At 52.5% G+C, this 13,917-nt stretch overlaps 1 protein-coding gene across 5 annotated transcripts in view; it reads right to left on the reverse strand.

The window, feature by feature from the left end:
- The window catches only part of Vill (villin like), a 17,665-nt gene extending 4,497 nt beyond the window's left edge, over positions 1 to 13,168 (reverse strand). The window contains exons 1-13 of one of the 5 annotated variants that reach the window (XM_048795545.1): positions 13,119 to 13,168; positions 8,680 to 8,746; positions 8,441 to 8,515; positions 7,908 to 8,113; positions 6,446 to 6,554; positions 5,147 to 5,257; positions 4,649 to 4,848; positions 4,205 to 4,283; positions 4,015 to 4,113; positions 3,178 to 3,313; positions 2,795 to 2,895; positions 774 to 911; positions 506 to 664 (exon numbers count right to left, since the gene is read on the reverse strand). In XM_048795545.1, coding sequence (XP_048651502.1) covers positions 506 to 664; positions 774 to 911; positions 2,795 to 2,895; positions 3,178 to 3,313; positions 4,015 to 4,113; positions 4,205 to 4,283; positions 4,649 to 4,848; positions 5,147 to 5,257; positions 6,446 to 6,554; positions 7,908 to 8,113; positions 8,441 to 8,515; positions 8,680 to 8,745 — 1,479 coding nt within the window. In that variant the 5' untranslated portion in view covers position 8,746; positions 13,119 to 13,168. Of the gene's footprint in view, positions 1 to 505; positions 665 to 773; positions 912 to 2,794; positions 2,896 to 3,177; positions 3,314 to 4,014; positions 4,114 to 4,204; positions 4,284 to 4,648; positions 4,849 to 5,146; positions 5,258 to 6,445; positions 6,555 to 7,907; positions 8,114 to 8,440; positions 8,516 to 8,679; positions 8,747 to 12,128; positions 12,453 to 12,927 lie in introns of those variants that run through there. The other 4 variants (XM_015489490.2, XM_048795546.1, XM_048795547.1 and 1 more) reach the window with 4 other exon arrangements.
- Between the last annotated feature and the right edge of the window lie 749 nt (positions 13,169 to 13,917).

Genomic DNA, 13,917 nt, shown 5'->3' on the forward strand with positions numbered 1-13,917 from the left:
GGGGGGGGGGGGCGCGTTGCCTCTCTGTCCCAGTAGGGACAAACTGCCTCAAGACTCAGGCCAACACTGTCTTCTGGACCCTCTGAATGTGGAGCGTGGGGATCCATCAGTCTAGGACAGGAAAGCAAGCCCTTTGTAAATGGACCCCTCACCCTTCTCTGCAGGGTCAGGGCACAATGCCCAGGCCTTGAAGGTGGAACATGGGTGCCGCAGTCCCGCTGCAGCGGCACATGGGGAGCAGTTCTACCCGGGTATGACATCACTGGGTCCCTTTTGACTCAGTTTCCTTGCCTGTGTTCCTGCTCCATGCTTATCTGTGGGACTAGGGGAAGAAACTCGAGTGGGGGTCACCCTTGGGATTCCTGGGCCTTGGACAAGCACCAGGAAACCACGTGCTGGAATGCTGGACCCCAGACCTGAAGAGGTGTTTAGCAAGTTCATGCAAGGGCTACGGCCATGTCGAGGCCTGGGGTAGCTGCCCCTGCAGCAGCAGGGTGGGCCCTACCTGGAAGATCACCAGCTGGCCTTGGAAGATGGCAAGGAAGTGGGGAGGCTCACTGCCCATTGTCACATGCTCCTGCACCAGAGCTCCCTGGTACAGGTGGTCCAGCTCCTCAGCATTAGAGTGCAGGGCCTTGGTCTCTTCTGCTGTGGCCTGGTGGCCCTGTGGGGTTTGGGGAGACGGTGATGGCCCAAGGCAGCTCTCACATTTCCTTCTCTGGCTCTAGTTCTTAGACTTTAAGGTGTGCACCACCCGCCTCCAGCCGGTGCACCTGCCATAAGTACAAGATGTACTGGATGCAGCCCAGTTTCTGGTATGTGTAGAGGATGAGGTAGCAGTTGCTTGAGCACAACTGTCCATGATGCTTGGAATCCACGGGCTGCCTGCCTGAGTCCTGGATGCACCACATCTGAGGAGAAGGGAACCAGTGGGCAAAGGTAGCTCCTCTACCTGAACCAGCCTGCCTATCCACACCTACCCAGAAAGCTCTCTTTCATTCCTCATCTTGTGTAGGTAAGGAGCTCACCCCAGCTCTGCACCCTCCCCATGCTCTGTGCTGAATCTGCAGGTGACCCTTTTCCCCCATGAACCCCTGGAACCCATCACACCTGAGCTGATCTGCTCTCAGCCAAGACTGAGTTTGCATGTGGTACCTAAGTAAACGAGTGGCAAGGACTACAAAAGATGTGACATGGACCACCCTGCCCCACCCTCACCCCAAGTCCTAGCCCCTCCAGCCACAGCCCTGGTCAGGGGCAGACAGGACCTCACACAGACACTGTTCAGGCCAGGTCAGCAGAAGTCAGGCCTCGAAACATTAGGGAACATGCCCTTTTGGCTTTCAAGTGTCATTAAAACAACAACAACAACAACAAAGCCTGCTCGAAATCTGGGAGGAAAACACTTCCTCACATTTGTGAGTGTTCCTCCAGGTAGCCACCCTTTGGAGCCAGGTAGACAGACCCTGGTCAAATTGCAGGTCTGAGTGGTTAGCAGTGAGGCCCTCAAAGCTTTAGATTTTCCCACCTGCAAATTGGGGATCCCAGCACCTACTTCACTTTGACTCTACAGGCCAGGAAACAACGTCTGGGCATCCTTTACCCACACAAAGCCCAAAAGCTTCTCTGGGGGAACTTTCCCAGGATCCAGAACCCTGCCTTTTGCAGAAGATGCTCATCTGGGCCACACACCACCCAAGAGTGGCACTTACCTGGCAACCAGGCCTCCCGTCTCAGGCCTCTCTGCCTGCTGCCCACTGCCTCCTCTCCCTGTCCCTGTGCTTGGAGCCTGGGTCTCCTTCCCTCACTCCCTTGCCTACCTATGGGCTTCCCTGCCTTGCTCTCTCCCTGCTGCCCCCTCTGTCTCTCACAGTGCACCCCTTTTCCCCACCTACTTTTTCCTTGCCCTGAACCCCCAACTCTCCCTACTCGTCCTGCACCCCATCTCTTCCTCCTCTCACAGTCTCCTCCCCACTCCCTGCCTTTCCCAGTCTCCTTACCCACCCCGCATCCCATCTTCCCCTCTTGGTGCTTCTCCTCCTCCTCTCTTTGTCTCCCACCACTCACCTCCTCTGCCCATCTCTATTAGGGCAAATGTAGGAGGCATCTTGTATTCCTCTGACCTCAACCTTCCTCGAGAACTAGGACCCCTCACCAGTGGTCCCGTTTCTGTAATCTCACAGCATCCCCACATCAGCCTTGGGACCAGATGGGACCAATTTCTGCCCTCACTTTATAGATTTAACAATGGAGGCCCAAAGGATACCAAGGCCTCTGCTCGAGGGTCAGCCAGCAGATCAATGTGCAGTCGTGTGCTGCATGGAGCCTGGAAGTGGCCTTCAACACCTGTGGCTCCTAGCACACTGGTCTGAGACCAGATGAGTGGTTCACAGTTGATGACTGTGTAGGGGGCTGAGTATAGGGGGCTGAGATAGATTATGTGTGGCTGTGCATCTGTGTTGGTGTTGACCATTGTGTGACTGCCGTCATGTGTGATACAGAGTCATGCAATTTCTTATTTGCACTTGTGCACCTGGCTATGATGACGCAATTACAAAGTATGAGTACCTGTGTCTGTATTGTCATATGTATGGGCTTGTCAAACATATAACTATGTATGATTAGGCTTGACTGCATCAGTCAGCTGTCAGGCAGGGTTTGTGTATGTGCACGTGTTACTGGTTGTCCCCAGTTGTGTGTGGATGTGCATCCGGGTGTCCTAGGGTCACCTTAGATAGCACCTGTATGGTTTACCAGTGGGCAAAGCATAGTCAGTTAAATCAAGGCCCCTCACCTCCACCTTCCCAGAGCCGTCGTCCACCATCCTGAGCTGGGCCGCTAGCTCTGGCTGGCTGTGCAGCTTGCCCACGTCCAGCTTTACCTGAATGGATCTACCTGAAGATGAGACAGGGGATGTCAACGGAGCTTTCGGCTCAGGTCTCAGCCTCCACCAGCCCGGCCCCGCCCACTCTTCCCGGTCCCTCCTAGACTCCAGGGCCCTCCCTGGCCAGTCCTGACGCTCCGGCCACGCCCCTTCACTCTTAGTGCTGAGTTCTGTCCAGCACCCCTCAGGCCACGCCCGCTCCCGCTCTCCCCTCACGTCGAACCACCTGTTCCTGCCAGGCCCCGCCCCCTCCCGGCAGGCCCCGCCCCTCCAGCCCCGTCTCCCCTGCGCACCTGTGCGGTCCAGCTTTTTCCTGCCCAGCTCGCGAGTCCACGTTCGGAAGAGCTGCTTGAACGCTGCGGACTCGGCGCCGTCGTTCACCACCTCCACGTTGGTGTAGGTCGGGTAGCCCTTGGCCTGGATGAAGCCCTGGGGCGGGGACTCGGTCAGGCCTGCGGGCTGCGGGCTTCCATTGCGCTCCACCTCCCGGGGGCCGCCCCCCACTACAGCGGCAACAGCAGCTCAGCTCTGAGACGCGTTAATTAACAAGTTTGTGACCCATTTAACAAGCCGACACTGTCATTACCGACTTCTCTGAGGTCCCTGTGGGCAGACAGAGGTCCCCAAGTCCCAGCCTAGAGAAGAGCTGGCCATGACAATTCATGCAGACCCAGGCCAAACCACTTCTACCCCCGACCCCAGAAAGGAGGGGACACCCAGTGCAGAAGGTTCCCAGACTATATATATATTACATATATATTATTACATATGATATATATATATATATAACATATAATATATATATTACATATAATCTTATATATATATAAAATCAATCAGGGTAGGGTGCATCCACTTTCTGGCTCCAGGTTAGGGTTTCCTCTCCTTTGGGACCCCAGGATGTGGATATTTCCCAACTCGTTGGGAAATATGACAGTGTCGGCTTGTTAAATGGGTCCCAGACTTGCTAATTAATGCTCTCAGAGCTGAGCTGCTTTTGCCATTTCAAAGTTCCCCCTCCCTTAGACCCCCAGGAAGGGGAACCCCCTGCCAGATTTCAGGGCCAGTCCCCTCCCTAATCAGACCCCAGAGCTGTGCTGTGTCTCTCAGACAGGGACCCAGGGCCTCACCACAGCCCTGCTGAAGGCAGCCTTTTTCTCCTCGACGTTGGACATACGTCCCTGCCATAAGTAGATCTTAAAGCCACCCTGGTCCAGGATGTAGCAATCCTAGGAGCCAGGATAGGTCTGGTCAGTAGGTGGTCCAGACAGCTGGGCTTGTGGAGTAGAGATGAATCAAGGGGCTGGGGGCTTTCCTCACCTCCTCCTGCAGCAGGTCCTGGGTTAGGGGGCGGGTTGCCAATTCCTGTATCACCAAGTCCTTGCCTTTTTCATAGACACTGGGGGACAGGCATCTAGGTTATGGGCAGCCCAGTCCCTCCTTGGCCTGGCTTTACCCTACCCCTGTTTAGAACTTCTACTAAAGGCATGGGTGCTGGAGGGAGTTGTGGCCTTGCGGTAGAGCCTTACACAGCTCCTTGACCTTCATGGGGCCTCATTCCCTCATCTGCACAAAGGGTTTCCCAGTAGGGTTGCCACACATCATTTGAGAGTATAGGATAGACCCAAGGTCCCACATGCCAGGTCCCAGAAATCCATCTGCTTTTACTGGAGGGCTTTCTAGAGTTGCTGTGCTATTGTAGTAATGCTGGACAACCAGTCCTGGACTGTTCTGCCCACCCTGTCCTCCCTCAATTCTGCTCACTGGTAGAGGCGGACATTGGCCTTCTGCAGCTGGTTAATACTCTTGGTGGGCATGGCTGCATGCAGATTGCCCACTCTGCAACCCAGCACAGCCTCCATGATATGCGTGGGGTCAGTGACTTCAACTCCGTCATCCACTATGCCAATCTGTGCACGACCACCACGTTCCCTGTCCCGGATGCTGCAGGTCAGAACCAGGCCCTGTGGAGAGGAAATGGCAGTCAGGCTTCCCAGGTGTGCCCTCATTCTGGCAGCCCAGCTCAGATCTTTCCTGTCACTGCTCAGCTCCCAGAGGCAGGGATGGAGGGAAGGGAAAGCTGTTGTCTTCTCCCTCTGGCATCTGGGGGGCTATCACCAGTGCAGGGGCTGAACTCAGCTTGTGCCTAGTAGGTGCTTCTCAGATTGAGGTGGAGAGTTCAGCCTACTTCTTGGGGTAGACAGAGGATAGAAACCTGTAGGACCAAGCCCTGCACCCCCAGTTCCAAGGGCAGACACTGACCCGAGACTTCTCAGAAATGCTGGTCTTGGACCCATTCCACTGTATCATCACCATGCCCAGGTCCAGCAGGAAGATGTCTCCTTTATTAAAGCTGTTCCAAGACAGCTCCACCTGCCAGGGTCAGGAGGAACAGACAGGGAGGAAAAAAAGTATGTCATACCAGCAGCACCCAGCCAGAAGGGAGCATAGCTAGAGTGTGTCACTTAGACACATGAAGCCCTGTGACTGTAATAACACCTATCACGATGTGCAGGCATGAATCTATGTAATCAAAAGTGACCTGGAGGGCAGCTCTCTGTGTCTGTGTACATCTCTAAGCATGCGTGCTTGTAGACAATGCTATATCCACAGGGCGAACATGACTAAGCATGACACTTTTCATTCAAAGTATGTTTAAAGCTGCACATGTGTATACAGGTAGGATGTATGCATTTATCTGTGTGTACATGTACATGTGTGGGAGTATATCAAATATGAACAAGTTTGTGTGCTCATGCTGACAGTGCACATGTGCTTGTGTGGGGACAGTGTGTATCTATGGATAGTTATCATCCAAATGGAAACATTTTTGAGGATAAAAGAGGGCACTCTAAATAATTATGCCAGGATAATAGTGAAACTTAATACTGTATGGTGTCCCAGCATGACCAGGGATGTATGGTCACTGGATCTGTGGGTGACAGTGCAGAGCCTGTGGAGGGCTGCCACATACTATGCAGACTGAAGGACCTTGGTTCACACTGTTGACATTGTACTCCTGAGTGATCACTACACCACATTCCAGCCTGATGGCAGTATAATAACTTGATCTAACAAGATCAGTATCTTCCTTAAATTTCTTGACATCTGGAAGCAAGGGGTTCTCTGTGCTGATTTGCACATGAATATCATATGGACTAGAGTAGCCCTGAGGGTGTAAGGAGAGACAGTGTGGGTACCTGTGGGTGACAGTGACAGTATAGTGTATGTGAGAGAGCCTGAGACTCTGCACTCCTTCACAAATGTGCCACCTCCCATTGTGCTGCTTACAAGGACCAGATGCACCATCTTATCTGCCTCACCTGCCCAAATTCCTAACACGTCCATGAGACAGGTGAGGAAGAGGGTCCAGGGAGCCGTGGCAGAGGTGGGGCTGGAAGACTGGCTCTGCCTTCTCTTCTTATTCGAGACAGGCCTCTGGGAATTCTGACAGCTTATCCCCACCCCCACATTCCCTGCCAACTTCCACACTTCCTTATACTTCAGTATACTCAGTCCAAGCTGAGTCCAGAGGTCAAGTGCATTCCTGGTGACCCTCACCTCGGTGGCAGACACGTGCTTCCTCGCTTTGATGTGCAGCAGTCGCTGGATGTTGTACATGTTGGTCTCCACATGCTTGACGTCAGAGGCTAGGCCCCCCTTCCTGTAGCTGAGAAGGGAACGGGTCTCACTTAGAAATGCACACTGCCATGTGTAGGAATGAGTGAAAAAGTGAGCACATGCACACGTGCATAGGGGATGTCATGTGCCTGTTCCGTGCATGTTAGAGTAAACTTGAGGCATGAATGTGTGTTTTATCCATGTGTAGAGATGTGGTCATGTGTGCATCTATGTATATGTGTATTCATTTGGAGGTTCAGTGTATATCTATTTACCCATGTAAGTCTGGATGGGAGTACGTGGAAATGGGTAACGACATAGATATGTTCAGGAGGACATGACTATTTACACATGGGGGGTGTGCCCATCTACAGGTGGACATGCACAGGGGGTGGTATGTGTTTCTGCATATGCATGTATACTTGTATGCATGTGTTCATGTATATACTACATGAACAAGTGTAGGCCCAACTGTATGAAGCAGACATGGTCAGATATTGACAAGTTCCTATGTTCAACCTAAATATATTACAATTATTAATTTAAAAAACATTAAAGTAATTTATAGCAAAAGACATTTCTTTACATATATATGTATACACATATATGTGTATATATGTGTGTGTGTGTGTGTATATATATATATATATATATATATATATATATGTATGTATTTAGTTGTAGATGGACATAATACTTTATTTTATTTCTTTATTTTTATGGGGTGCTGAGGCTCAAACCCAGTGCCTCACTCATGCTAGGCCAGCACTCTACCACTGAGTCACAACCCCAGCACCGCCCAAAAGACATTTCTACCAGCACAGCAACATAGAAGAAAACTCAAAACAATGTTGGTGTCTACTCCTAGGTATATACCCCAGAGAAATAAAAACATTTGTCCACACAAAAACTTGTATACAAATGATCATGGTGGAAACAGCCCAAATGTCCATTAAGTGAATAAATAAAATATGGCATATTCAAACAATGCAATAGCATTTGGTAACAAAAATAAATTATTAATAATGCCTGATACCACATGGATGAACCTTGAAAACAGCATGCTAATTGAAAAAAGCCTGTTATGAAGGACCTCTTGTTGTAAGGGTGATAAAAATGTTCTCAAACTGCTCATGGTGCTGGTTGGACAAGCCTGTGAAAATCACTGAATGGCATATTGAAATGGGTGCATGGTATGGTATGTGGGTCGTATCTCAACAAAGTGTGCTCTCTCTCTCATACACACTCTCTCTCTCACACACACAAATGCACGTACACATGCACACATGCACACACACATTCCATTTAGCAAATGGGGGTAGTCATCCCAAGGCAGCCTGAACATTGGATTCACCAGCGGGGCTCCCAGTCCCAGTTCCTCCCTACTCTGCCCCGCACTCACATGACTCCCGGATGGAAGTAGCTGTGGAAACACTCGGACTCATGGCCTTGCACTTCCCGATGTTGCACTGTCCGGTCCCCCAGCTCCTCTTGCAGGTGCTGCACAAAGGTGCTTGCAGCGCCCTGAGCCTCTGTGCTTGCCTCCTTCCCGATCCAGTAGTGCAGGTCGCTGGATGCTTCCTGTGTGGCCTTTTTGCTCTGGGGGACCTAGGGTCCATGTGTTTGTGTATGTGGGGGTGGGCAGGCAGAGGAGCAGGAGCAGGGAGGAGTCCAGGCATCAAGGCCCAGGTGGAAAACTTAGGTAAAGGGTGTACTGAGGGCCGTGGAGGAGATGGTGGGCAGATGCTCTATGGACAGATCGTGAAGGGGCAGCAGGGGCTAAGAGGGATCAGGGCAGCAGCCCCCCCTTGGGGGAGGTGATTCTGGGGCTCTCAGCTTGCCTCTTTCTAGGGCAGAGATGGTGTCTGCACCTTGGAGTCTCCAGTGCTGGGCCATGTCACCCTCTGTCCCAAACACAATCCCCATGTGACTCACATGGAGGATGATATAGCAGTGTTTCTCAAAGAAGTTCCCGTAAGCCTTCTCAGGTACTGGCACCATCTTTAGGTTCTGGGAGAAAAGGGTGCCATGTGACCACTCAGAGACCTCCCTCCACCTACAAACTCCACCTCCTGTGTAGGGGAGAGAGCTCTGGGTTGGGGGCGGGAGGAGCCTGGTTTCTGAAACCCCACACCTTCCATGTCACCATCTGTGCCATGTGTTAGACCCCTTACCTCGATGATCCATATGTGGAGGTCTCTGTGGCTGTCGATGGCTGGGAGGCCCTTGTTATTGTTCATCCTAAACCAAGCAGAAAAGAGAGAGGACACAGGGAACAAGAGCCAGAGTTCTCAAGTGGTAGGTCCACCTTCTGGCCACCTGTTCTCCGGGCTCCAAACAAGAATTCTTCCCACCTACAGCTCTCCAAAGCACCTTCGTCATGAAGTGTGACTTTCATTAGGAGGGCTCTGTAAACACACAGGCATCAGAAAACCAGGACAGGCACTGTAGACCAGATACGGAGACTTTGCAAACAGAGACCTGGGTGTGCTCTTAGAACAGGGCTGAGCTCTCTGGGCAGGGGCAGGCTTTGAAGCCAGCAACCGCTGCAAATAGGGAGTTAGAAACAGACTATGCAGACAGATGCAGGATCTGCTTTCCGGGGCACTTGCTGCAGAGAATGGTAGGTTCAACAATCAGGCAAAAGCTCTGCCAGTAGGAACAGATTCAACAGGCGGGGACAGACGGCCAACAGGGACAGGCTCTTGAAATAGAACTCAATCCTGTAGACAAAGACAGGCTCCGCACACAATCGAGCTACAAATAGACACAGGTTTTCCAGGCAAAGTTAGGATCAGGCTATGCCAACAGCAGGGACCTACACGGTGACAGGCTCTGAGGACAGAAAAAGGCTTGCAAACAGGTGAAGGCTTTGCAAGCAGGTACAGTTTCCTCAGACTGAAGAAAGGGTTGCAAAGTCTCCGGTTCTCTTGATGGAAATGATGGTGTGTGTGTGTGCAAGGACAGCCTGTGCAGCAGACACAGGCACATCCCAGGACAATTGAGACAGGCTGCGCAAACCAGCAATGACTGTGAACACTGACAAAGGCTTTACAAACAGTTATGGGTGTTGCAGGCATGTGGGAGCTTTGCAAACTGGGAAAGGCTCTGCCAATGTGCATGGGGACAAGCCTCAAGACAGGGACTCTTTGTATAAAGGACAGACTCTGCAGACATGGACAAGTTCATAGATGGGCAAGGCTCTGCAAACAGGTGTCCCATTTTTGGCCAGAGAAAGGCCTCGCAGATGGAGGCAGGCTCTCTTTGGCATGAGCGTGCTCTGTATGCAGGGTAGCCTCTGCAAACAGACTCAATTCCTACTTACAGGGAGATGGGAATAGGCCAGGAAAATAATCATGAGCTCTAAAAAGAGATCAGGCTCTGAAAAAAGACTCAGGCCCTGTAAACAGAAAATCCAGAGACGTGATTTGCAGATAAGAGATTTTACAAGCCAACACAGGGTCTTCAGACAGACAGGTTCTATAAACAGTGGTGGTTCCTCCAGAGAAGGAGGAGCTGCCGAAGGAGTGGCAGGAGTCAACTTTGTGTGCCAGCACATCTTCTCCACATGTAGGCAAGACTGAAGCAGGGCTGGGTTCTGTGGAGGGCCCTAAGCCCTGTGCCCTGCAAATGGGTTGGGCTTTACAGAAGAAGATCAGTTTTGAGACAGGTAAATGTTCTGTAAATAGGGAAAGGGTCTCTAACAGGTACACATGGAAATAGGAATAGAGTTTTGCAGATAAAGGCTCTGAAGATAGGGGTGTGCTTTGCAGAAAGACACCTATGCTCCCAGACAGACAGAGCCCTCCCACCCCCCAGCAGGGTAAACTTCATCAGAAAAAATCCTACAAGAAGACAGTTTCTACCCAGGGAAATTCAGATAGGCTGGGCAAACAGGCACAAGTCCTGACAAATGCCAAAGATGCTACCCATAGACCACAGAGAAAACCCAGGCCCGAGATAGAAAGAGCTCCTGTCATTAGGGACACAGTCTGAGGTAGAGACACTCACGTGGAAGGAACTGTTTCTGCTAAGGGGGACAGGTGCTGCTTGAACAGACAAAGCTTTGCAAACAGGGGCAGTGTCTTTATGTAGAAAAATGTGTCCCAGACAAAGGCACCAGACAAGTTCTGCAGACAGGGATGAGCTGAGCATGCACAAAAGCTTCTGCAGGGAAAGCAAATCTAATGCCCAGGGAAACTGGGACCCACTGTTGAAAGAGCCCCGGAGTCTGAAAACAGAGGCTTTGGGCAAAACCAGGCTCTGCAGAGAGACAAAGTTCTATAAATCCAAGACAGAGTGCACACAAGAACTGTCTCTGAAGACTGTGACAGAGTGCAGCAAGTGACAAGGTCAGCTGGCCTGAGCATTGGTCAAATGAGGCATAAGCACTCTTGACAGATTCTTGAAACTGGGCTGACCTCTAACACAGAGACTCTGCAAACTGACCTGGGTCACTTAGGTTTGGACTCTATGGTTCTGAGTGTGCAGAGGAGGGAGACAAACATGAGGTATTGGAGGAAGGCAGGCTCTCTGTTCTGTTGATTTTCTTACATCTCAGCAGATTGCCACGGACCCCTGGGGCTCCCCTGCACAACTCCTTCAGAAATGTGTGTGTGAGGTTTGGTCATTCTTTCCTGCACGGAAGTCTTTGTGCATTTAACTTAAACCCTGCCAGCTGCAGCTTTCTCTCCTTGCTGCTGCTTTGCTGAATAGACACCCAATCACTTCTTTCTGAGTCTCTCCCTTGGGCCCCTGGTGTGATAGTGACTCTGCTACTCTGGCCCCTGCACTCCTCCCTGGCAGAGCGAGGTGAGCGAGGGCAGAGGAGAAACACAGAGTTGTAGAATCAGAGGCACAGAGCTACTGGCAGAGCGGCTCTTACTCTGCTGTGGTGTCCAGGGCCTCCGAGGGCCACTCAGGCCCTGGTGTGCTCACAGTGCACTGTGTAAGGTGGTCGTGGGAAGGGAGATGGGGATTGCCCAGGGCTGAGTCAGTTAGCAGTCAGCCAGGAGGTTAGAGCTGTGTTCATCACACATGCAGCCCCTCCTAGCACCCCATGGAAACCATGCATGATGTTGGCTTTGGCCTCCCACACAGGAGCCGAAGATTCCTGAAGGCAGGGGCTTGTCTTCTTATGTACCACAGAATCCCAGCAGGTGCCCAGCAGATGGGAGGTAAATGAATGAAGTGTGTTGCTAGTTGTGACTAAGTGAACGTGGATGCAGAAGAGAGTCACCTGTACATCTAACTGTCCCTAGAAGTCCCTAACCTGTCATCTAGAACTGTTGTAGGTGATGGCCTGTTGGTGTGACAATGACATGTGTGACAGACAGACACGATGGCCATGAAATGGTGATTTTGAGCAACTGAAAATGTGACACTATTGTACATAGTTACGTGCAATGGTGACCTGCAGCAGGACTCTGAGTGACAGGCAGAAATAGTGATCAGTGTCAGTGACCAGGGACCTAAGCAAGCAGTAAACAGAAGTCCAGGACCTACGGGATGTAGTTCTCCTAATAGTATGGCAGCCCTGGAGGACATGTGAGACAGGAAAGATAGACAAGCAGCCAGAAGATTGGGACTCGGCTGGTTTCACGGGGGCAGGGGGCAGCATTACCCCCAGGGTGGCTGGGAGGATGCCCAATGTGGAGTTTAGCCGGGGGAGCCAGACTCTCAGGCTGCCAGGGCTGAGGCCCCAACCCAGGTCACCAGTGTTCACCATCTTTCAACTGGTTTCTGGGGGAGATAGGAGGAAGGGATGCTTAAAAGTTGGGGAGTTCCCTCTCTCCCCAATACCCTCTTCTTTCATCCAGGCTGTCTCTTTCTCCTCAGGGGACGGCTCCCTCCCCAGGGCAAGGTCCCCAGTCCCACAAGACCCCCACTCGTGTATTTTACCTCTCCCTGTACGACTCCTTTCTACCACATCCTGTGGTTGGGACCCCGCCCCCCCCTCCACCCCCATGTCCTCTCCTCTTTCCAGGAAGCTCCCTTCTCTTCCTGGGGTGCCCCTCTACTCAGGGCCCTCTTTCTCTTTGTGTGCCCCATTCTTATCTAGGGTCCCTTTCTCACCTTTCCTCCTTTCCCAAGGTGCCCTCTTCCCCCAGCCCCTCCCTGCTGGCCTCCTCTTCTCTGCCCTGGGTCACCCACCCCCACTCCCTTCCTCCTCCAGACTCTCCCTTCTCCCTCACAGTGCCCCCTCCTTTCCCTGACTTCCCCTTTCTCCCTCCAGGCGCCCCTCCCTCCACCAGTGCCCTTTTCTCTCCCCCAGGTGTGTCCTTCCTTCCAGACTCAGGGGTGACTTCAAGTTCCAGGAAGGGGGAGGGGCACTGCCTGCTGGAGGAGGACAGGGGAGCCTGGCCAGGGGGAGGGGAGGGGTCTTAGGCAAACCGATTATGGGTGTCAGAGACCCCACTCACCCACAGAATCTGCCGCTTTCCTCCCACTGGACTGCCTGGCCACAGTCGCCCTGCCCCCTGGGTGATCTCACCTGCTGGGCTGGTGGCCGCTCCCTCAGTTCTGCTGGCCTCTGCTCTGGGACTGCATGCCCTCCACCTGGGCTAGCAGCAACCCCTCTCCACCCGGTCGGTGCCCCTCTGCCCAGGCCTACCTGCTGGAAATGCTCCCACCTTCTCCCTGCCTGTGGGCAGTGCTAGTCTGGCAAGGGGCCAGGCTCTGCCCACTGCCCCACCTCCCCCACTGTAACTCAATCCCAGCTCCCGCCCTGCAGGACACACCCGACCACTCAGTACTCAGAGGGCTGGGCATTCAAACTTAATCAGTTAGTCAGTCCACAAATATTGACTGAGTTGTCTGGGAGCCAACCCCCTCCCCATGGCCTGGCAGACTCACCTCCTGGGTACCAGTGGCCTGAGAAAGTAGGGGAATGGAGACCTAGACCTAGACCTCAGAGCTAGGCTGAGAGGTGGAATATACTGTGATTTCCTTCTCTGGAGCCCAGATGGGCTCCTCTTGGGCCAGGACACTGAAGCAAACTTTAGAAGGAAATAGAACTAAGGCCGGGAGTGGTGGGTTAGGTTCTGTGAGATCCAGGTCACTGCGGGAGATGGGGAAGGTGGCCACAGCTCCCTCTAGGTATCTCTGCTCTCTCCACCTCCATCTCTGAATTTGGGCTGGCTGCCCGGCATAGCCCTCCCCAGGGAATCTGATACCCATCGTGGGAGAGGCCATTCCAGCCCTTGCAGAGAAGTCGGTTCTCTCATACCTCAGGCCACACCTCCCCTGCTTTCCCACTGATTGTGGGGTGCAGGAGGTGCTGGAAATAGTGCCTTCCAGAAACTCCTAAGGCACAACCTACCCTTACCTTAGGCTACAGGCCTCAGTCCCAGCCAAGGCCTCGCCAGTGTAGGCAGCCCCTTCAAGGACATGCACTAAACCCTGTGCACTGG

This window comes from Marmota marmota, unplaced genomic scaffold, assembly GCF_001458135.2.
Source record: "Marmota marmota marmota unplaced genomic scaffold, marMar, whole genome shotgun sequence".
In the NCBI taxonomy this organism is placed as follows: domain Eukaryota; kingdom Metazoa; phylum Chordata; class Mammalia; order Rodentia; family Sciuridae; genus Marmota; species Marmota marmota.